The sequence below is a fragment of the Agelaius tricolor genome, unplaced genomic scaffold (assembly GCF_023055355.1).
Source record: "Agelaius tricolor isolate 1412-34295 unplaced genomic scaffold, bAgeTri1.0.p SCAF_5, whole genome shotgun sequence".
Taxonomy (NCBI): Eukaryota; Metazoa; Chordata; class Aves; order Passeriformes; family Icteridae; genus Agelaius; species Agelaius tricolor.
In genome coordinates this window covers 7018413-7040454 of record NW_027269265.1, presented here as the reverse complement: position 1 = coordinate 7040454, position 22042 = coordinate 7018413, and the positions used below count along the sequence as shown (strand labels likewise).

Sequence of the window (22042 nt, the reverse complement as noted above, 5' to 3'; positions counted from 1 at the left end):
GTTTAAAAGGGAGCATTAGCACTGGGGGTGATGTGAGTCACACAAGGTGTCTGTTCTCCAGTGCACCAGCCTTGAACAGTAGGGAAATTATTGAATTAAGGTAATGGATCTTTGAACTTCTGTAGTTTTGATTAAGAAGCTTCATCTTCAAATTCTGAGCCCAGAGCAGCTCTGTCATTGCTCATTAGTCTGTCCTAAAAGACTAAAATGTCTTTTCTAAAAAGACTATTAGAGGAGAGCTATGCAGTGCAGAAGGGACTTGAGCTAAAGTGGTTATTGTCAGCCACATAAAGTTTGTATAGCATCTGTATTTATTGGAAAAATCTTTTCCATACTGTAATGAACTCAGATCAAATCTCCAGGCAATTCCCTGGTGTACAATTAGAGAGCCCAGTTCTCTCTCCCATCAATATTTAGCCAATTCCATTGGATTTGAATTCTTGAATCCAGATTCTGGGCTGAATGTGATCAGCATCATCACCATGAAGGGACAGTCTGGTAGGGAAGAAAATGTGGCTGTGTTTGAGGTCAATGTGAGAGTGCACACGCTTCCAAAGTGCCTGAAAAACTGAGAAGAATGTTACCAACAGTGTGGTGAAATGGTGTTTGATTGCTTACTATCAGGAGCTATGCTTGACAAATACACATTTCCAGAGCAAGAATATGGCTGCCTTAAGAAATGAGTCTCCTTACTTTCCTAAGGACCATGACAAAGGAGTTCCACAGCCTGGGCTCAGTGCTGCACCTTTACTCTCCTCCTCATCCCTTCTGGATATGTGTTTTTGTGTTTGTCCCCTCACCATTGTATGTATCATAACTCCTGAACCTTCAGGGAACTCCCCAGGAATGCCCCTGCTGCAGGTAAATTCTTCCTGCCACTCAGTGTTTCAGAAATGTGTCTTCAGCAGCTGTTAATCTTTGCAACATGGAACTTACAGCCACAGTGGAGTAGGACTCTGGAATCAGTATTTGTACTAGTTTGACTGGGACAGATGTCAGACAAACTGGTCTGGTCTTTTATTTTAATTTTTAAACATCTTTTATTTTAAATTTTGCTATCCTTTGCCATTGTGCCGGGATTAATTTTGTTCAAACCTGTTATTTTCTTGACAATGGAGAGTCTTTACTTCTTTTTTTGCCTTTATATTTTTCCTTCTGATTTCTACTTGCAAAACATTTTGCTCAAAGTTTAAGGTTTGAGAAACCAGCTATTCTGAGGTACCCTGTATATAAACATACAAAAAAAAGGAATTTCAGTAAATGTGTTCAAACTATAGTTTTGGTCCATATAGTAGCAAATCAGGTTATGACCAGGTTCTGAACTGAATGTGAAGTTCTGCTATGGATTTATCTTTATTGGAATTACCTTGTTTAGGGTGCAATACCTGTATGTTAGAGATGTGCACTACCAAATTTTAGAAGCTTCAGCTCTTCTAATATCTGTAGGACCTTCATTAGTTCTCTTCTGGATTGAATCCATCATAGCTACAGGCCTTTTTTAGCAGAAGAGTGTTATCTCTCTGGGATAGATGTGCCTCAAGCAAACTGTGGATTAGTGGTTTTTGTTACTGTTAAGCCTTACCCTTGGACTTCATTTTCCAAGTCTGATGGAAAAGGAAGAGAAGAATCGTGTCTGACAGATTCCTTCTAACAGCCATGCTGCTGAGGCAGTGCTGAAACAGCTGGGATTCTGCTGCAGTCAGCACAGAGCTTTTCCCCAGCACTTCAGATCTGCAGGGCTGGATTTTACAGGTGTGCTCACTGGGCTGTTCTGCCATTCCTAACACAGGTACCCCCACAAGCTGCAAGAAGTGTTTATCTCCTCTGTAAGAGGGCTCATTCCCCTGAGTACTGAGTGTGGTGTGATTTACTGCCACAGCAGCCTCAAGAAATCCTCTTTCCTGACTGCATTCTTGTCCCCCTAATGCTCATTCAGCTGGTGCCAGCTCGTGTTGTGTTAAGCCCAGGAAGCAAAATGAGCAGAAAGTCTTTTAAAGCAGAAGTGGCTTTGTGTGCCCAAGACCTTCAGCAAGGACTGGTGTCCCATTGTTAGCAGGGAGAGCCCACATTTATCTCATTCCTGCCCAGGAACACATTTCCTGATGGCTGCATTTTGCTCCCTCTGCTTGCACTTGGCACTGTTTCTATCAGAGCCTTTCAAGGAGCTTTACTTGCTGCCTTTGATTTTCATTTACAGATCAGCCGTGCCCTCTCAAGGTTAAACCTGCTTTGTCTGTCCCTTTACAAACCAACTCTTTGCATTCTTTCAGAATGTAGAAAAATGACAGAAAGTCACTCTCCAAGACAAACATGCAGCAGCTGTGGGGATGGATCAAACAATCTTAATGCACTTGTTTGAAATGCTGCTTTCAGGACATAAAGGTTATCTTTTTTTCAAAACTACCAGCAAAGAGTAAACAAACTATAGACATAAAGTCAGATGTTAACTTGTATAGGGAAAAGTGATTCTAGTGCTATTTTCTTCTGTGAGTTCATCAAACTACATCTAACATTTATAGCTATGTATCCTACCTGATAGTTTTATGACTCTGTTCTAAACTGAACCCTAATCTCTCTTGGGTGCCACCTCCTGTGAACTTGGCCAGCCATCCCACACCACCTGGATTCCTCACCCCTTTCTCCTTCTGTGGTGCTTTTGAACTAACACCCACCTTTCCAAACCCCTGCTGTGTGCAGTGCATTAAATATCTCCTGTCCAGTCACTGACTTTTCTTGCCTGAATGGTCACCAGGTTCTTTTGGCCTGCCACAGCCTACATGGCTCTGTGCAGTGCTTACTGTGTGTGCAGCATTGGATTTCCCTTGGTCTGTCTCATTAAACAGCTCAGCTCAGCTCCTTTCTGATGATCAACCCAATGTGAAATCCTACTGGTGTATTTATTGATTAGCTTAAAGGAGATAAACACAACAGTAAGACAGCAAAAACTCTGTGTGGGAAAAAGCCAGCACTCAGGCTTTTCACACAACACAATGCAAATCCTTCAGGAATTGGTGTCTGTCCCACAAACAGACAGGATTTTCTAGAGACAGAATAAGTGAGAGTCTGCAATTTCTCTTTTGTTTCACTCTAAGAGGCCGTTCAGTACAAATGGAGATGAGAGAACAGGATCTTACTTAGCTGGAGTCACTGAAACCAAGCTGAATTACACAAAAACTCCAGCACCTGGTTTTTTAATCCACAGAAGAAGAGGGATCTGTCAAAGCTGGTTCATCTGCCATCTGGCACGTATTTCCTGTACCTGCCTCTAATCTTGGGCTCATTTTTGCTGGTACATTTCCAGAATCAAATAAAGGGGACTTAAGCTCAGTATTTTTACTTTTACATGCTTTCCCCATAAGTCAGGAACTTTTAAACAGTATATTTTTGAAAAAGCTTTAAAAGTTTATTTTCTAGCTTTATTTTTGGTCAGTGAAAATTACAGAAAAGTAGTTTCAGGGTTATTTTAGTGGAAAGTGATCATTTTAGACCAGTGACAAGACTTTGGCTGATCCTCTTGACTTCCCTGTGATGTCATTTATCTTTGAATTTCTGCTTTTCCCTCTTGGTTTCAATGGGGAAAAAAGGTGTCTGGGACATTGTCTGGTGATCTGATGGAGACATTTACAACACCTCCACTCAACATTCCACCTCCAAAATCTCACCTGATCACCCTTCACTTGAACCTGGAGTCATTTACTGCCAGTGAGACTGGGAACAATAATGAGGGAGAATACTGGGATGGATTTTAAACAACCCCTCCCTCCTAACTTTTCACATTTTTATTAAACATTCTATTCCTTCTTTTTTTATTCTTTTGGTGTCTGTTAAGTGAATTAATTATCTGAAGAAGTTGCTTCCCATGTCATGATGGCAATATGGCAGCAGCACCAAATGCCTGCCTGCTGCTTTTCTGTTTTTCTGACAGTCCCTTTCCTCTTCCACTTGCTCCAATCATTGTTTCCTAATTTAGACAGAAAAGGTAGATGTTGAGAGTAAATAACCAGCCTTTTGCATTCCAGCTTGTGTGGCTGCTCCAAGCTGAATAATGAATCCCAGCAAGTGCTCTGGGGTTCCCAGGGCTCTGAGAACAAGTGGGAGCTCTGCTGCTGCACCAAATGTGGGCTGCTGACCCTGGCAGAGAAACAAGGATCTCGAGCCATGGGTTATTTACCCTGAGAAAGGGAGAGCACCACTGTGGTGTGTACCTTGTTTGGTCCAGAATGGTTGAATATCTCATTTCCTCAATGGCAGCTTGCTGTTTTCCACAGCTCATACTACAGAAAGCCTGAATGCAATCCATCAGAAGTGTGTCTGGGATGTTTGTAAGGTAAATGAACGAGCTCATAGTAATCACTGCTTCATATTTGATAAGATGCATGTTCTGGACATCAACAGATGCTGTCTGCCTGGTTGTTGTGGTTTTTTTCCTCTACTCTTTTTTGATTTCTACTTATTTTGTTTTTCCCTCTGAGACATTGTAGCATGGATTTTATTTGAATCAAGGTTTCCCCTGTGTTTTCTATTCTCATGGCTGGGTTGTACTGCTGTGGCTGCCTCTGACAGCATCCTCCTGAGGGATCCATAATCCCTGACACTTGCCCTGTCTTTTCTGGATTGTTCTGGGTCCTGGAGCTGGGAAGTCACTGTCCATCCATGGTGGAAAGGAAGGGAGATGTCTTTCTCCAGGCCATTGTGTGTGAGTTTGTGGCTTCACTTCTTTTATGAACTCACTGACCAGCAAGTTTTACACAGAACCAACTTCCTCAGCTGCTCTCTGTCCTGTGGACAGCTGAGAATTGGGTTTGCACAGTGAAGGCAGAGGACAATGATTTCTAAACTTCCTTTCACAGTGGAGCTCCCCTGTGTTTCAGCTGCCTGCCTCACCAAGAGAAGAACACTTTCTTTCCTTGTAAGCTCACACCTCCTTCCCCCATCCTTTGCCCTTGCTTGTACAGAGAAGTCAAGTAAAAAAAGATCTTCTGCAGCTGACAAAAATCCAGACAATTTTTTGTACAAGTATCTGAGAAGTCTCCCTTGAGGATGTTTACTTAGGGCTTGTAAATTAGAGGCAATGATAATTTCAGAGCCAATTCCTTCACAATTCCTTCACAAAGGTGTTGATATTCCATTATGGAAAAGAAGATCCATTTTGCCCCAGTGCATGCTCATAATTTCACTCACCAAGATACTCCTTTTTTGATCAGGTTATGAAACAATAACCTGCAAAAACAACAATCCCTTGAAGCTAATCACTGCTGGAAAGGGGAGTCTTGCTTTACAGTCAATGGCTTTGATGCCTTGGGTGGTTCAAGTAAGGATCTGCCTTGATTGACAAGACCCTTTCTATAAATTTGAGCAATTAGACATCCCAGTAGCAGCTGCTGGGGAGATCTACTGGTCACAAAGCTGACAGAGATTGCAGTGCAGGTCTCCTGCTGCTCTCTCTGACATCCTGAAACACCATCTGCAATTTAAAACTGCAAAAGGAATTCTGACTCCAACGACTTAGGTGAGTGCATGTCTGTGTTTGCTCCCTGTCATGGCTCTGGCTCATGAATAAAGCAGCAGGATTTGCTAAAGTGGCAAAGGATAAATGTTTGATTTGTTCTGAAGTTTGTCTATTTTGCTCTACATATATTTTTTAAAAAATAAGGAACTTTAGCATTTTTTTACCCTGTTGAAGGTTATATATAATCATACTCTCTTTAATCACATGTAAGACTCTAGTGTATACCTGGTGACATATATGATGCAAACATCATGTGCTGATCTAAAGCTCTGATTTAGCAAATGTAAATAATTTTGTTTAACAGGAGCCTAGAGACTCAAGCATCAGACAGGCAAATGGCAGTCCCAGCTCACTTAATTTTGGTCTGTCCAACTGAGGACAGACCCCAGCACACACCAGTCTGTGCCCCATGAAGTAGATGACTTTCTCAAAATTCAGTGTCAAACCTGGGGTTTCTAAGACAGATGTGTTTAAATGCAATGACAGTATGTGAATTGTAAAATGTGAATTGTAAAATGGACCTCATGTCTTAAAGCTACTTTCTAGCTCTCTTTTTTTGACAGGAGAGCTGTTCCAGAGAAGTTGCTGGCTTTCTTTGCTGAGACAGAAGGTCAGCAGGTATTGGAGGTCTTGGTGGGCGCTGGGCTGCTCAGGTGTGAGGAGTCCAGGGTTCCTGTGGTCACCTTGGCCATGTCCCCCTGTCTGCCAAGCTCTGGTCACTGCCTTGGCAGGCTGGGCTGGGTGTGAGCTGTGCAATCCCCTCTGGCTGCAGCCCTGGGAGAGGAATGGCACCAGGCCAGTGCACTGGGTGCTGGGAATACTCCAGTATTTTTACTCTCCTTTATTTTTACTCAATTACTCTCCAGTAATACTTCTGGGAGATGCTGAGATTGTAGCACAAATTCAGGGATGCTTGGCTCCCAGCTGTGCAGCTCTTGGCTTTGTGTGAGCTCAGGACAGCCCAAGCAGGGCGGTAGAAAGGCATACGCTGCAAAACAAATGTGCAATATGGAGATTTCAGTGGGGCTGAAGCATGGGCTGGTGACTTTATGTCTTCCAGGAAAACTCCCACTGCTCTGCAGGGAAAGCCTCCACACTGCTGCATTCTGTGACAGACCTTTTTACTGACATTTTCCATTTCTGGGGGTAGTGACCCCTCATTCCTCCCCCGGCCCCTCTTCTCCCAGGCTGAGTGAGGATGAGGTTTGAAGGGAGGAAGAGCTACCCCTGCCTCCTCTGAGCCCATCCACCTGCCCTTCTCGCCTGCTGGGCTCTGCTGGCCCTGCCAGCGCTGCCCTCCTCTCCCCTCTGCCCTCAGCATGAAGCTGCCCTGGCTGATCCCCGGAGCTCTCCTTGTGCTGCTGCTGCCCGGCCGCGCCGCCGCCGCCGCTGCCAAGGCCTCGGCCCTGGACCTGCGGACGTTCGTGGGCTGCGCCGTGAGGGAATTCACCTTCCTGGCCAGGAAACGCGGCTGCCGCGGCCTCCGGGTCACCACCGACGCCTGCTGGGGACGCTGCGAGACCTGGGAGGTGAGGCTGTGGCACAGGGACACCCCTGGCTGGTGTTTGTACCTCAGAAAATCCCTCTGAAGACACCCACCCCCAGGGCCCATGGCCCCCTGGCTGCGCTGGCAGCGTTTGTTGGTGGCTGTCCCCTCCCTGCTGCCACTGCCCCACAGGGGAATGGAAGCCATGTGATGATATTAATGAAGCACTTATGTAATGCTCTTACTACGCAGTCTGAAAGCCTCTTACAGCTTGAACACTTAAGGAGAGAGGGACTTTATTACTTTGCTTGAAAAAAACCGTATTCCTTGGAGATTAGGATGGAGCTCCCAATTAATGGGTAATATATTTTATTCCAAAAAGCAGATCCCAAAGATAATGTCTGTTTCTAATTCGGTCCCGTTTTAAGCCCTGTATAAATGTGAAGTGTTTAAGTTTTAGGGGTGTACAGAGGGAGAAAGAAAGAGCATAAGTTCATCCACACATATGTCAGAGAACAAGTTTCTGACTGTCATCACCATTCAGCAACTGGAGAGCTCAAGGGGCCAATCCCAGTTTAATTTATTCAGAAAACCTTGAGTGACTCAGAGGGATCTTGTCCACATGAAGACAAGGACTCTACATAAGTGACCAGAGGAGGAGCAGGGTCTGTGTGCCAGCCCTGACTCCCATTCTTCATGACTTGTTGGGATGAGGGGAGAGGCTACCAGTGGCAGATTCCACGCTGGGATAAGGTGCCTGTGAGGGATCTCTCAACCCCTGCTTCCCCCTGTTCCCAAGCTCTTCTGGCATCTCAGACCCTGCAGCCTCTCCTGCTGTATTGCAGTGCCCCTGGGGTGTAGCTCAGCTAAATACACCTGGCTGTGGGTGTATTCTGCACATCTTCTTGCTGAAATGTTGTATTTGTTCTCTCCCAATTTTGTTTCCCAGGGAGGGCTCTTTGCACAGCACAGAGGCAAAGAAAGAAATTAAAATGTCTCCTAGCTGGGAGATATTAGACAGTGGGCTCCCATTCCTGTATGTGCTGCCCGTTCCTGGAGTCTTTGGAAAATGGGTGCCCCTGTTAAGGAGAAACTGATTTTTCAGCAAAACCAATGCCACTGTGATACCACATGGCAGGGTGGGTTTCAAGGCCTTCAGACTCCCATCATCTTCTGATGGCTGAGGTCTCTGGCCAAGCTGATTTTCTCCAGAGGAATTGCAGACTTTTCTGCTGGCTGCTGTGCCAAGAGCTTTCTCCACAGTGTGCAGCCATTAGGATTTGTGGGAAGTGCAGCCTGACAGAGAGGACTGGTCTGGCTGAGAAAAAACCCAGCCCTTGGCACCTGGATGCACTCCCACTCTTAGGCAGCTTGTGCCCATGAAGGGTTTCCAGCAGAATGTGTTTAATGGAAAATCAATGTTCTTGGAAGAAAGCATTTGGTCGAAACACTCAGACTCTGCTAAAAACCAGCATTTGGGATAATCTTTTGTCTTCCTTCAAGCAGGTTTTAATTGGAGCTTTATGCTTTAAGCAAACTGAAACACATACATGCACCCACTCCTCTCCATGGCAGGGCTCCAAGAGGCAAGTGTTGAAGGATGTAGCCTAAAATTTCTTTCCACAGCCCCTTCCACCTGATCCAGTAGCTCCTCTATTCACACAAAATCCCTTTGAGGAAACTGGGGCTCCAGATGTTTGTCTTGCTTCTTGCCTGAGGCCAGCATTTCTCCCCTGCAGAAACCAATCCTGGAGCCTCCTTACATCGAGTCCCACCACCGGATCTGCACCTACAACGAGACCAGGATGGTGACGGTGAAGCTGCCCGGGTGTGCCCCTGGCGTGGACCCCTCCTACAGCTACCCCGTGGCCATCCGCTGTGACTGTGACATCTGCTCCACTGCCACCACCGAGTGTGAGACCTACTGACCCCCCCTCCCAGCCTGGGCAAGGAGGGGACAAATCCTCCCCCAGCTTCACACCCTTGGTACCTCCAGCATTCTGGAGGGTGTGTAAAGCAGCCCAGAATTTGATCTCTCCCTGTAATGCTGCTGCTCACTGACTTTTCTGGGCAGATGAGGCTCAATCCCCTCTCCTCATGCTGCTCAAAGCATTATTGCTGTAGAAACCCACAGCCTTAGAATAGCAAATACATGGTAAAAAGAAATGTTGCAGTTTCCCTTCCCTCTGTGTGACCTTTCTCCCTGCACACGGACAGAACAGCCACTGGGGTGTGAAAACACCCCACAAAGGCATTGCCTTCTCCACAACAGCCTGATTCATCTGGGGTTTAGCTTCTTCCCAGTAACATTAATGCAGTTACCAACACTTCCACCACCTCCCCTCCCACCCCATTAGTTAATCTTACCCTGCAGTCATTCAGGAGTTACAATCAAAGAAAAAGGTCTCAAGGCCAATGAAATGGAAATAAGTATTCAGATCACTACCTTGAAATTAGGGAGAATGCATACTCAGCCCTGACTCAGCCAAGGACTTAAGCTCATGATTAAGTGTTTTGCTTAATATCAGTGGACTTTTACAGTTAAGCATGTATTTCAGTGCTTTGCTTTATTGGAGCTATTTTGTTGAAAAAAAAATAAAATTACCTCACAAGGGACAATTCCTGAAAAAAAACCAAAACAAAGAGATACACATTATGTACAGAACCATCTGCTTTTGTCCAGGGATTGGAGGGAAAATGGCTTCACATGGAATCAGTGAGACTCTGCAGAGCCCAAGGCATCTCTCCTGACAATTTCCAGAGTCAGAGGGACCAAGCCAAAATGCAAGGATCATGGTTTGGTTTCAGTGAGCCCCTGGCTGAGGTGGTGGGAAAGAGGGAGCTAAGGAAGGGTGTTCCCACAGCTCCCTGAGACCTGCTCCTCTGAGGGTGCACACAGAGCTGGGGGACAGCCAGATGTGCCTGCAGGAAAGCTGTAGAGTGTCCAGGAATGGTGGGTGAGACATGTCCAGCACAGGAAAGAGAGCAGATGTTCCACAGGACACTTCACACCTCCTCAGACCCACTCTTTACAAACCAGGGGGACACCTGGGGGCTGCCACAGGAGCCCCCTGTGACCACAGCCACACAAGTGCCTTTGTTCCCTGGTTCCCACCTGCAGGAGGACACACTCACATTCATCTCTCATTTCTCCCCTGAACAAAATGGGAAATTAGGTGAATGAAGGAAGATTTGCCAAGTGGGAGAGGCCCAAAGGAGCTCACAAAACAAAGACACCTTCTCAGATAGCCATGAGGAGAGAATTGCTGCTCAGAGTGATACCTGCACCTGTCCTCCCCCACTCAGTGCCTTGTCTCCTGGATGCAGTCACCTTCATTTACAGGGATGCATGCTTGAAACTACCCCATGTGTCCTGTCCACACTGAGACAGATTTAATTTAACCTGTAATTTATTGGTTGATATATTTTTTTTTTATCTTTAAAAGCTGTACTAAGACTGAGTAGGAAGATCCCATTCTGTAATTCTGAATAGAGACTGCTATGTCCAACAGCATCAGGAGCAGTTTTTTTGCTGATGCAGAGTTTAACTACCCTTTAAAAAGTCCTCATGTTTTGTTTCAAATTGCACCTCACGATCCCTTTGATATTGTCAATTGGTGTTACAGTTATTATGGGAAATCTGCAAATTGTTTTGTGTCCTTAATAAACCTCATGACTGTAGTATGAAAGCAATTTCAAGCAATGTGTGCCTCCTTTTCTGTGTGTAGAGATTTCTCACGTAGAATATCCATAAGCTCCTACAAACTCTTTGCCAGAGCTCTGAACACCTGCAAAACATCTCCTTGGTGTGAAGTCATTTCCTTCACTGAATTTCTCTGATGGAGTCTGGCTGTGCTTCAGTCTCAGGATTAGAGGCAGGGTTAGAAAGTGGCAAACTTCCTTCCTTTGCAGCCAGCAGGAAGTCAGGGCTGTACCCGGACACGGTGAGACAGTAGAAACCTCAGCAAGTGATCAGAACAAAACACTGCAGGGTGGGAAAAGGGTTTTGACTGATGCAGCCAGCCTGGGGAACAGAAGGGGGAGGTGGGAAGGATGTACTGACTGAAACCAAGTCAGCAAAATGCCACTTTGAGATGATCTTTCAAGGAGGAGAGCAAAAGAGGGGCTGTGGATCTGCCCTGAGTGACAGAAATCCAATCAACACCAGATTGTAAATGTGGAACTTTACCCCCAGAAGTTATTGCACCAGTAGGCCTTAATTCTGTTAAATTCATATCATTTTTTATACTTAAAATTACAGAATAGTTTGAGTTGTTTCTAGTCCAGCCTGCCTGCAAAGAGCAGGAACATCTTCCACTAGATCAGATTCCTCAAAGCCCTGTCCTACCTCACCTAGAATGTTCCCAGGGGTGGGGCATCCACCACCTCTCTAGCCAGTGTTTCACCATCTTCTCTGTAAAACACTTATATAAATCAACCCTCTTTTTGTTTAAAACCCTTACTCCTTGTCATGTCACAACCTGTGACCAGATCTGTTTTTGCATCCTTAATGCTGCAGCTGGGGTGGTACATCCTGCCCAGAATTTGTAGGCAGCTAACACAGCCCACATATTTCAGAGCATGAGAAGCTTCTTCCCAGGCAAAGTTCACCTCCTTGGGAGCATTTTAATGCTTTTTAAAGCCATGGATTTAGATGTCACCACCCAACCTGTCCAAAGCAGTCGAACAGCTTGTCTGTCTTTGGTATGTGTTTGCAAGGAATGTTTGTCACAAAGGCCATGACACCTCAGGTATTCTCTCTCCCACGAAAAGCAGTGGATTTATTTGTGCCTCAGTTTCCCTTTTGGACACAGGGAATGCTGCTGCAGGTGGTTTTTTCCTCTCTACAGTGTGTTCTGCAGTGTACAGGCTGTGAACCCCCAGGCACATCTGTATCCTGCAGTGCACTCAGTGCCTGCAGGATAAATAGAAATTATTACCTTTATTGTAGGGATTAATAGGTTTATTTTAGAAATGAATAGGTTTGTTGTAGCTCATTGAACCTGAACAGCAACGATCACTGCCCTGCAGAGCTTTGATTTGTCAAAATGCCCTCCTGTTCCATGACAGCCACAGCAGTCCACTGGCCCTGGGAGCTCAGCTCCCCTGCAGCTGGTGTGCCCAGCCCCAATGACCCTGCCAGAAATCAGTGTATTTACCCCAGTACAGAGCTGAGCAGCCGTGAGAGGGAGGGCAGGATGCATCCCTGCATGGGTGTTCCCTGCACTGGCTGGATTTCTGTCTGGGAGATGGGACAGGCAGCTGCCCCCTGCTCTCTTTGTACCCCCATGAAAACACTGGAAGCAGCACCCAGGCTCAGAGCAAAGCCTGTCTCACCCAACATCCTGCCAGGGACTGTGGCCAGCTGTGGGTATTCAGAGAAATGTGAAAGCATCAAGGCTGCATGGCTCCATCCTTCCCTTGGGCCTTATCTGGCAGCAATTTAGGAAATTTCTGCTCTGGGGGATTCCTTTGGCACATTGCTGTTAACCCCAGACATGTGGGTCCTCCGTGCCTCCTCTTCCCAGATAAAATCAGGCCATGGAAAGTCTGGTGAGTAATGCCACCTTCCTCTGGGGGAAGGCGAATAAAATATATTCCAGGCTATATGCTGTGCCCTCTTGGATTGTCCTGGCTCCTCTGAGGATGTATCCATTCACAGCAGCCAGGGAGTTGGGCTGCAGTGCCTCTTTATTTGGAATAAACCTTGATATCCTTTGTCTTTTCTCTGCAAGTGCTGCAGGCAGGGCTGGTTAAACCTGCTGAGGTTCACAAGCTGCAGGAACATGAAAAGAGCCTTCCTCTGGTGAAACTTGCTTTGGTCCAACCAAGCTGAGGGATGTTGTTCAGGAGTGGTGGAATTTCTAGGCTTAACTTGAAGACCAGACCAGCTGGTCAATGAGATTGCTTCTGGTCTTGAAACTAATTTTAATGAACAGCTGGGCAACAAAGTAACAAAGGCACTTTTTTTTTGTAATTAATTTTGTTACTTTTTAAAAAACAAGATCCACATCTCTGCACTGAATCCCTGGAAGACTGGAGCCAGTCATATTCTTATTTCCAGACCAGCAGGGCTGTCTTTCCTCATGTAAATTCTTCATCACCATAAGCCTTTCACTCTCCCTCCTGACCCTCCCTGCCCTGGCTGCTGGACCACAGGGTGCACAGCTCATTATCTTCCTTGCCAACATGTTGGTAGGTGTTTTTCCTAGCTGAAAAGTCCTGCAAGGTTCATGTGATGAGCATCTGGGAAAATAAACACAGCAGCACACCTCCCCAAAAGGATGCTGTCAAAATACTTTGAAATACATTTATTTTGTTAAAATAAACTATGTACAATAAACAATATTAATGTGCATTACAATATACAGTAATTACATGTTTAAAAGATGATAAACAGAAGAGTACAGAATTATGTGCTGTAAATAGGAAATTAATAGTGTTTACATGATTTTTAAACTATGCAGAACACATTCGCTTAAAAACTGAATTTCCTTGGTTTGAAATTGTTTTGCTTTGAATTCTGAAGATTTGGTTAATCTTTGGAAAAAAGGCATACCACTCAAAAGTCAAACATACTGTTTTAGTGCCCACCCTTTGGTTTCACCAGCCCCATATTCCAGCAATATTGCACACAGCAACTTTGGAGAAAAATTCAGTTACTCACATCAAGGAAGTGACTCTTTCTCCTAACTGGCTGAGACCTGACTGGTGATAGTTAGGTCCTGATTTGTGTTGAGGTCATTACATCTGCTTCACCAACTCAATCAGAACAACTTGTTGAACTGTTAGTTTTAAGCATTTATTAAGGAATAATTTTAAATATTACTATTAAGTAAGCACAAAAAGAAAGGAATGAAATGTCCTTGTCTTTGTGTTCCCGGGGGAGCAGAGAATCTCTGTGCAGTGAAATTCTTGTATTTGTCGAAGTGCATCAACATCATGACACATTAAACTGGATTCAGTTGTGCTCACACTCCATCTCCCTGCTCCTCTCTGCAGCCTTCTTTGAAGTCCTCCCAGTCTCGAGGTGCTGCTGAGCCCCAGGTGTGACTCCACAGAGGCATCTCCCAGCCCATTCACCAGCCTCAATCCTTATTTTTTGGGGCATCAGGGCCACCACACCATGTCCTTCTCTGTAGCATTTCCCACCTGGCACCCTGGGCTTGGGTCACTTCTGCTCATGAGTGAAGAAGACTTTGCCAGTCTTTCCCCTCTCACATAAATTTTTGTTATTGCTTATCAGTGAATTAATATTTACAAGCTTGGGGAGAGTTTGGGCTCATTTGCTCCATGCTGACAGGGCAGTTCAGTGCCTGCCAGGTCTGTGATGCACTTAGAGCAGCTGCCTGTTTAGGGGAAAAATACTGAGAGGGACAATATGATAGCCACACTCTGGATGTGATTTACCCACAAACTGCTTTGACAGACATCAGACAATTTTTTCTGCATGTTATCAAAAAAATGTTGTGTTGGAAGATCTGGAAACTGTAGACTGGTGACAACTGTTTACTCTGAATTCATTAACCTCCAATCAAAGTCAAAATTCACCAGAGTTGGTATCAGTGAGAGCTCAAGCTGATCTTCACCAAAACCCCATCAAACCTGGTGTCCTGAATGGCATGAGATGAAATTAAGTGACAGCAATGAGTTTAGGGTCTTTAAGCAAAGATAACCATATGTCTTGAATATTACACTGTTAATAAAATGTAACTTTCATCTTCAGCTCAGTAGTGGTTGAACTGAGGCGTTTCAGATCCAGCCTCCAAAGGTGACATCAGCAAAGTCTTTGGATGCCCCAACTCCTTTCAGGAGTCCTTAACCAGCAGCCAGAAGGTATGAAGGATTCTTGGACCTGGCTCAGTGTATCTGTGTGCTCAAGGCTTGGTCAGCCAAAATAAAAGGTCAGAAAAGGAGGAAACATAAAGATTCTCAAGCATTTTCCACATTAGTCATGTGGAAAACCCCATTGAAAATTTCCATTGCCTTCATGAGAATTGAAATGAAGCCAACATAGAGCATCTTTGAAAATCCCACCCTACCATTATAGTTAGAAGCAGCCAAACACTGCATTATGGTCTGCACAATATGAAAAGGGATGGGGATCCATATTTTCAAAGTTGAACAGATTTTTCATCACTGACAGCAATGCACATGAGTTTTTGCTTGTTGCTCTGGGTTTCTGAAGTAATTTTCCTCCTTACAATGAGCTTCTGACTCTTTTTGCTGTTATGGTGTGGCTCCTGGAACTGCCCAAGAGAACAGATTTTTGTTCCCATGTTTATGAAAACTTTAACTGAAACAAAGAAAAGAGAAGTTGAAGATTTTTTGTTGTTGCTGTTCTAGTTATGGGTGTCCCCTTAACATCTTAAAGTGAAATTTAAGGTTTAGGATTAAACAGACTAATTGTGGCTCTGGGCCCTGATTTTGCAGCTCTCCCCCAAAGCAGAAGTGATTCTGTTGCATTCATGACTTGGTGATTTTGTCCTGACTTTTTGATGCAAAAATATTTCTATTCCTGTTTTGTTTTGATAGGTGAAGACAGCTGAGATCACAAGCCACTACTGAAATCAGTGGGAGGCTTTTTCCTGCTTTCAGATGGTCTTTATTCACCAGGAGGAAAATAAACATTCATAGTGGAAATTTGTCATCATTTTTGCAAAGAGCTCAAATGTGACTAGAAGTTTTCTGACGTAGGTCACTCCATGCTCACCTCCTGTCACAGCAGATGCTCTTCTAGTCCTATAGAGTTGTGAACCAACAAAATGTTCTGTTATTTCCAGATTTTCCTTTTTGAATGTAGGATAGAACAAGTTACAGGTCCTCCTCAGGGAAAAAGAAAATCCATGGAGAAAGGCATGTGCAGCCACATTCCTAGATTCTCCCTCTTTGTTTAACAAATGAGCATATGGATTGCTTTGTGGGAGAAGACAAATGTGCTTTTAGACAATCCTGGCCTGAGACAGATTGATGCCACTGCAAATTATTTTTAATCCAGATGAGGTTTCCGTGTGGTGAGTCAAGAGGTATTTGCTGTGTCACTTGGGAAAAAAGGTACAGGAAAAGGTCACAGGCTCTAAGCAAGGTATAAAAGCAGAGGGGCAGCTTTCATATATGAATTAAAGGGAGAGATAGGCTGCCCAGGGAAGTGATTGGGTCACCATTTCTGAAGGGATTCAAAAGAACACAGGCCACCACCACTAGAGCAGCTGGCAGAGGTTTTCTGGTAATTAAACTGCAAGGACAGATCACCAATCAGCCTCCCTCATGACCTGAACAGTGCCAGTGGGATGGAATGAGACAGGAACAACTTGGAGAGAGTTCCTTGTGAAGAGGTTCTCTTCAGTTGAGGAGGACTACCAGAATCTCTCCCTTTAATAAAAGCACTTGGAATAACGTTATTTCATATTAAGATGCAGTGCTATTTAATTCTGTGTCTATCTTGAATGCTTTGAGTGCTTCAGAAGAGAAAAAAGGTGACAAATATCAATGTCAGCTGCTGAAATAATTGTTTTGATTGTCATGCTGGACTTGGGGTGAATTCAGTAACTACACAGGGCATATATCCAGTTGAGCAAATGAGAGTGGACCTGAGTGGGGTTAGAGCCTTGTTTCTGCCTTCTACCCAACTTTTCAGAGCTCTGGGAGGCACAGGACAAACTGTGAGTTTTTGTGGGACCTCCTTCAAGTCATGCTGGAAGTGGCAGGACTGTCCCAGTCCCACTGTGCTGGTGTTTTCACGGGGCTCTAAAGGGCAGAGGCATCTGTAGGAGGTTTTAATGTGATAACAACTGTGATGAATTAGGATCTCTCTCAAATACCTCTAATCTCTCCTTGCAGGGATTTGCATGAAAACACTTTGGGAACTCTGCTTGAAACAGTAGCTTCAGGTTAAGAACTCTGGTTAGAACAGGAAGGTTTCAGAAGAGGCCAAAGGAGATGAGTTTTACAGGATCCAGCAAGTTTCCTGTAAGTTGTGAGTGCTTTTGAAATGACAGCAGACTATTAGCAAAGGCAGCTCTGTCAGGAAAGGCTTTGACATCAGCTGCATTAAGGGGATGCTGTCAAATAAGTTCCAGGGATGGTTTCTAACCTTTATGACTCTCCTTAACAGTGTTCCTTTTAAGGTGAAATTGGGATCTGATTTCTAGCTCATCTCACAGTGAGTAAACTCATCTCCTTTCACCTGGCAGTCCTTTATTGATTTTCTTTCCTTATTACTAATGGTGCTTGAAAAATAACTTGAAGTTTATATCTGTGGCCTTATGCCTGCACTTGCACTATGTCTGCTGTTGTGGTTTTTCTGAAAATAAGCTTTACTGCCTTTCACACACCATCTGCTGCTTTTAAAAAAGGCATTAGGTATGACTTGCCAGATAGTCAATGACTCTCCTTACATCTGCCTACAATCCCATTCTAAAGCCTCTTGGCCTGTGCTGTTCCTGCCTCCCCAACCCAAAAAAAATAGTGTAACAGGGCAGATCCTGCCACATTTCATGGACAGGTGTGTGTACGTAACCTAACACAGGAATAATGTTTATGGGACCTGCATTAAACATGGCTTTTCAAAAAACATTTATTTTTGCTGGAAGAAAAATGAAAATAAATGGCATGCAGAGGCCATTTCTCAGTGGATTGTAACCACTGTCCCTTTTTTGCAGCTCCCAGATTCAAATTTTGGTCAAAATCAGTTTGCAAAACTTGAAATTTTACTGACTCACAAGCTTGACATGCTCCATTTTGTAAGTGCAAAGAAACCCCTGCTTAGCCTTAACATTGTGTGTATATTAACACTTCTCTATCTGCTTCCTCTATGCAAGGATTTGTTCAGGTTGCTGCAGTTTAACACATTAGGGCAGCAGCATTTCAGCTTCTCTGTGACCATATGTTTTGTAGGTAATTTCCCTCAAATCACTGCAGTTACATCAATGCTACAACTTCCCACTTGATTTTTGATTTTATTGCTGATCCCATGCCATTCTATTAAGATTAACAACCACCCCTGGTACTCAGTGGCAGGCAAAAAAACCCAATTTAATAATTTGTGGCATTCCCTTGCTGCATGCCAGGGTGCTCCATTTCACTTTTCCAGTGTGCTTGTTATGTTAGGATGAGCTCAGCTGTCACTCTGGATTTTCTATTTCCTCTATTTCCACATTTTTGAAGCTCTAAGAAAATCAGGCAGCTTCAACCTGAACCCTTGCATTGTGCTTCAGCTAAACCAGACTTCACCTTCTTCCACCAGAGACTCATACATCACTCTCCAGCAACCTACATGAGCTAAACCAGTCATCCTAATTAATTTCCACTGAAGTGAAAGGCAGCACAGTGCAGATATAATTTCCCTGAAATCTGTTCAAGGCCTTTTTGTTGTTGTTGTTTCAGTGGACTTCTAGTCATGTTGTAAGCCTAAACATTAATTTATTTAATCCATGCCTAGTTCTTCTCATACTCTAATATATTTTTACACATTATAGTTCAGCTGATAGTGTCCTGTTGAGGTGAACACTCACTGCTCTGTCTGGGGATGGACAAAAAAAGTCTGTTGCATGGCATGAGCTGGGCTTTAGCAGCCAGGCCCTCTGAAGTAAATGCTTGGGACAGAACAAAACCAAACAGAAAATATGCACAAAAATCACCAGCAATGAGGAAAACTTGTCTGTCTCAGATACGACTCAACGGTGTTTTCAAATATGTTTGTGTGCAAGGGGAAAGGGATGGTGAGTGGAAGCCACTGGGTAAAAAAAAAAAAAAGAAAAAAAAAAAGAAAGAAAAAAAAAGAGCAAAGCATTTGCCTCAGGTCTGATGGCTTTGGTCAGAGAGAACTCTTGATTTCTACCTGGAAATGTTTTGGGCTGTCAGAGCTGGTTTCTGTACCTGTCCATGGTAAACTGGGGTTGGAATTAGATGATCTTTGAGGTCCCTTCCAACCCACAGCATCCTGCAATTGTATGAATTGAATTAGTGCTGAGGGAGGAGCTCAGATCCATGAGCCTGGTCCTGATGCAGGACTGGGCACTGCACCAAGCTTGGTTCCTTCCATGTGCCCTGTGTGCTGTTCCCACGTCCTGCTGCTGTCACTCTGGCCAACACCAGGTCTGGAGTTGCCTGCTCTGTCTGGTGGCAGGTGTGTTCTCAGCCAGGACACTGAGGGCTGCCAGTCTCCTGGGATGGGGTGCAGAGGGGACCAGGGCCCATGTCCCCAGGCTGGGACTGTTGTCCCACTGCTGTCACTTGCTCCCTCCTGGCTCTCCTGGACATGCTGGCTACAAAGACAGCTTCTGCAAGGAGTTACATCTTCAAATCTGTGTGTGCTTGTGCTGGCATTTCCTGCTTGGGGGATGAAATCCAGGACGAGACAGACTTGCAGCACTGCCAGGGTACCCAGAGGCAGCTGCAAGTAACAAAACACCCTTGAGTTCACCTCTGAGTGTTTGTGCTGTGATGTGCAAAGCTGCAGGGTCATGGCAGAGGCTTTAGTGACAAGGCACAAATTTCCCCAGCAGCAAGGGGAGGTCACAGGAGCGTCCCTTCCCCTGTGGGCTGGGTTTCCCATCTCCATGCTGGTGGCTGCAGCTGCCACTGGTGGAAAAGTCCACTCCTGAGCATGGCAGCCACACTGTGGAACAGAACTCTCTGTAGAGATGGAGAAATGGGAGCAGACAGAGAAGAAACCAATGGGAGGAGGGAGGCTACAAAAAGTCAACAAGTTCACAACTCCGCTTTGATGAGGTTTTTTACAGAAATACTTCATAAAAAAAGGATAATTTTAAGGCAATTGGATCACCTCAAAGCACTTAAAGTCGGTATGACCTTTGGCTTTTTTTTTTTTTTTCCTTTTCCTATTCTTGGCTGTTGGGTGAGATGTAGAAATCCAGCTGATCTGTAAGGTAAATTCTCAGTTGCCATGGCAATATGTCTCCTTCTTGTTCTCAGTTGGAAGAGAGATTGTTCCATGCTGCTATTTCATGTCTAGGGCAACATTCTTTGGTGGCAGAATTTCTTTGTTTCAGTACATTAATGCTACAACTCTGTACTTCCTTTCCCAGCTTAAGGAAACATGGCTCAGCCTGAACATTCTTCTGTAAAAATACAGTTATTTGCATTTTTTTTTTTTAGTTTAAGAACATTCCTTGAGTCTGGAGGTAAATGTTGATCCATTTTGATAGCTTGGGCGCAGCAACATCCTGATGCTGTGAAGTTTCACCATTAAGTGAAAATAAACTGGAATTACTCCACCTTTGCTTCCATGTGGTTTGAACAAACTAAAGTATCTCCTGAACTAGCAAGTCTTATAAAAGAAAAGCAATTTTAAAGTACATCCTACCTATAGTGTATATCTTACATATTAGATTTCTACAGATCTCCAAGTGCTTTCAGTCAATTCAGATTTAATTCCTAAGGACTGCAAATTCCTAATTTTGATCAATTCTTACTTAAGGCCACAAGAGGAGTTTCTCCTGTTTCTTTTGCTGTCTTTAGCTCTTTTTTTTGTCACAAGCCACCTTCACCTTATTCCTAAGGTGGGGAGCCAAGCAGGCATCCTGGTTTCTGTTGGTGCAGTCTGCAGCAGTGGGAACAGGCTGCAAAACAGCTCTGGAGGGTTAGGAAAGCACAGAGACAGGAGTTGGCCAAGGGTGATGCAGCTTGGAGGTTTCACAGCATGGAGAGCTCCTATATTTGGATAAGAAGGACCCTTTTCTGGTCATGCTCCCTGTTTCAGTTGTGTGTGACCTTCATTGCCTTTCTAACCTGCTTGGTTTCACTGAACTCAGCTGGCTCTGCTTCCCAGGGGACGTCACACAAGGGTGCAGCACCTGTGGCACTTTGCACAGCGCTTCTTCTTCTTCTTGGGGTGGAAAATGGTCATGATTGCCTCATCAAAGACAGTCTTAAGGCCTTTCTGTGTGAGTGCTGAGCACTCCAGGTAGCACTGGGCTCCGATCTGAAAGAGAGGAGGGAAAATGAGAGTCAGTATCCACTGCTGGGAGACACAGTGTGATGCTGTTCCAGCATCTTTCTGCATTTAGAAAGGAGTCAGGCCATTTCTCTGTTTGTATCTGGCTGCCTGTGGGGTGAAGCTCATGTGGTCTTTCTGAGGGATCAGCATCAACATGAGTATCTCACCACATGGGGGTGATTTGATTGGCTGCAGGAATTCCCTGCACAGCCCTCCAGAGAGAGGAGAGCTGCACCCATGTTTGAGGGCTGGACCAGGAGCTTGGCCTCCTGCCTGTGCAGCTGGGGAGGCTTCTGAGGAAATGCTGGGTTGGAGTTGAACCCTTCACACACTTGGCTCTTCTCCCCTGAACTGTCACTCTTGTGTCCTGCCTCCTCCAGTCCCAGGGAGCTGCTACCTGGGGAGGGCTTCCAGCTGGTTTCTGGGAATGGGGAAACATCATTTTGAGACAGGAGTCTCCTGGGTATGCTGGCATGACACAAACACCCACAGAGGCCTGGGATGGCAGCCTCAGCTTATTCAGCAACCTTGTGGCTTATTCAGCTTGTTCTGCTCATGGATGCTCTGATTTTGAGGGCCAGGGACAGTAATAGCACCTGCAGCATATAAGGTGACAAGGCCAGGATCCAGAATCCTGCACCCTAGGGCTTGGAGAGTGATTCTGACCCCCTACATTTCCAGGAGAAATGTACAGTCCCACAGAAACTTTGGGAGCACCTTCTCTGCTGCCTGCAGTGCCATGGATAAGTGGGAATCCAGTTGTCTGTGCTTTTGTAAGGGAAAGGGAGGAGTTTGACAGGAGGTGACTTGACTGCAGAGAGGGGTTTGGCACATGTATCTCCTGGCAGAACCCTGAGCAAGAAACACTTGACTTAGATAGGTAGTAAAATCTGTTTTGATGTCCATTTGCCACCTGCTGCCCTGTGTTCCTCAATGCTTCCTTAGACCTTGGTCATGGCACCTGCCAGAGATCAGAAGTGTTTGGCTCATTCTCTCTGATACATGGTGTGATTTTTGGGATTGTCATGTGCATGCCCAGGAGTTGGACTCATTGACCCTTTTGGGTCCCTTCCCACTCAGGACATTC

The 22042-nt window shown here is 44.9% G+C and overlaps 2 protein-coding genes across 2 annotated transcripts in view; one reads left to right on the top strand and one right to left on the bottom strand.

Annotated features, from left to right (window-relative positions):
- The first annotated feature begins 6828 nt into the window (after window positions 1–6828).
- On the top strand, window positions 6829–8923 carry GPHB5 (glycoprotein hormone subunit beta 5). Its single transcript, XM_071428399.1, has 2 exons — window positions 6829–7038; window positions 8735–8923. Exons 1-2 carry the CDS (start codon window positions 6829–6831, stop codon window positions 8921–8923), a joined length of 399 nt encoding a protein of 132 aa, XP_071284500.1.
- A 4357-nt stretch (window positions 8924–13280) lies between these two features.
- RHOJ (ras homolog family member J) overlaps window positions 13281–22042 on the bottom strand; it is a 61236-nt gene continuing 52474 nt past the window's right edge. Inside the window, exon 5 of the mRNA XM_071426252.1 lies at window positions 13281–20940. Within this exon, the coding sequence (XP_071282353.1) occupies window positions 20794–20940 (147 nt within the window). The 3' untranslated portion in view covers window positions 13281–20793. The remainder of the gene's footprint in view (window positions 20941–22042) is intronic.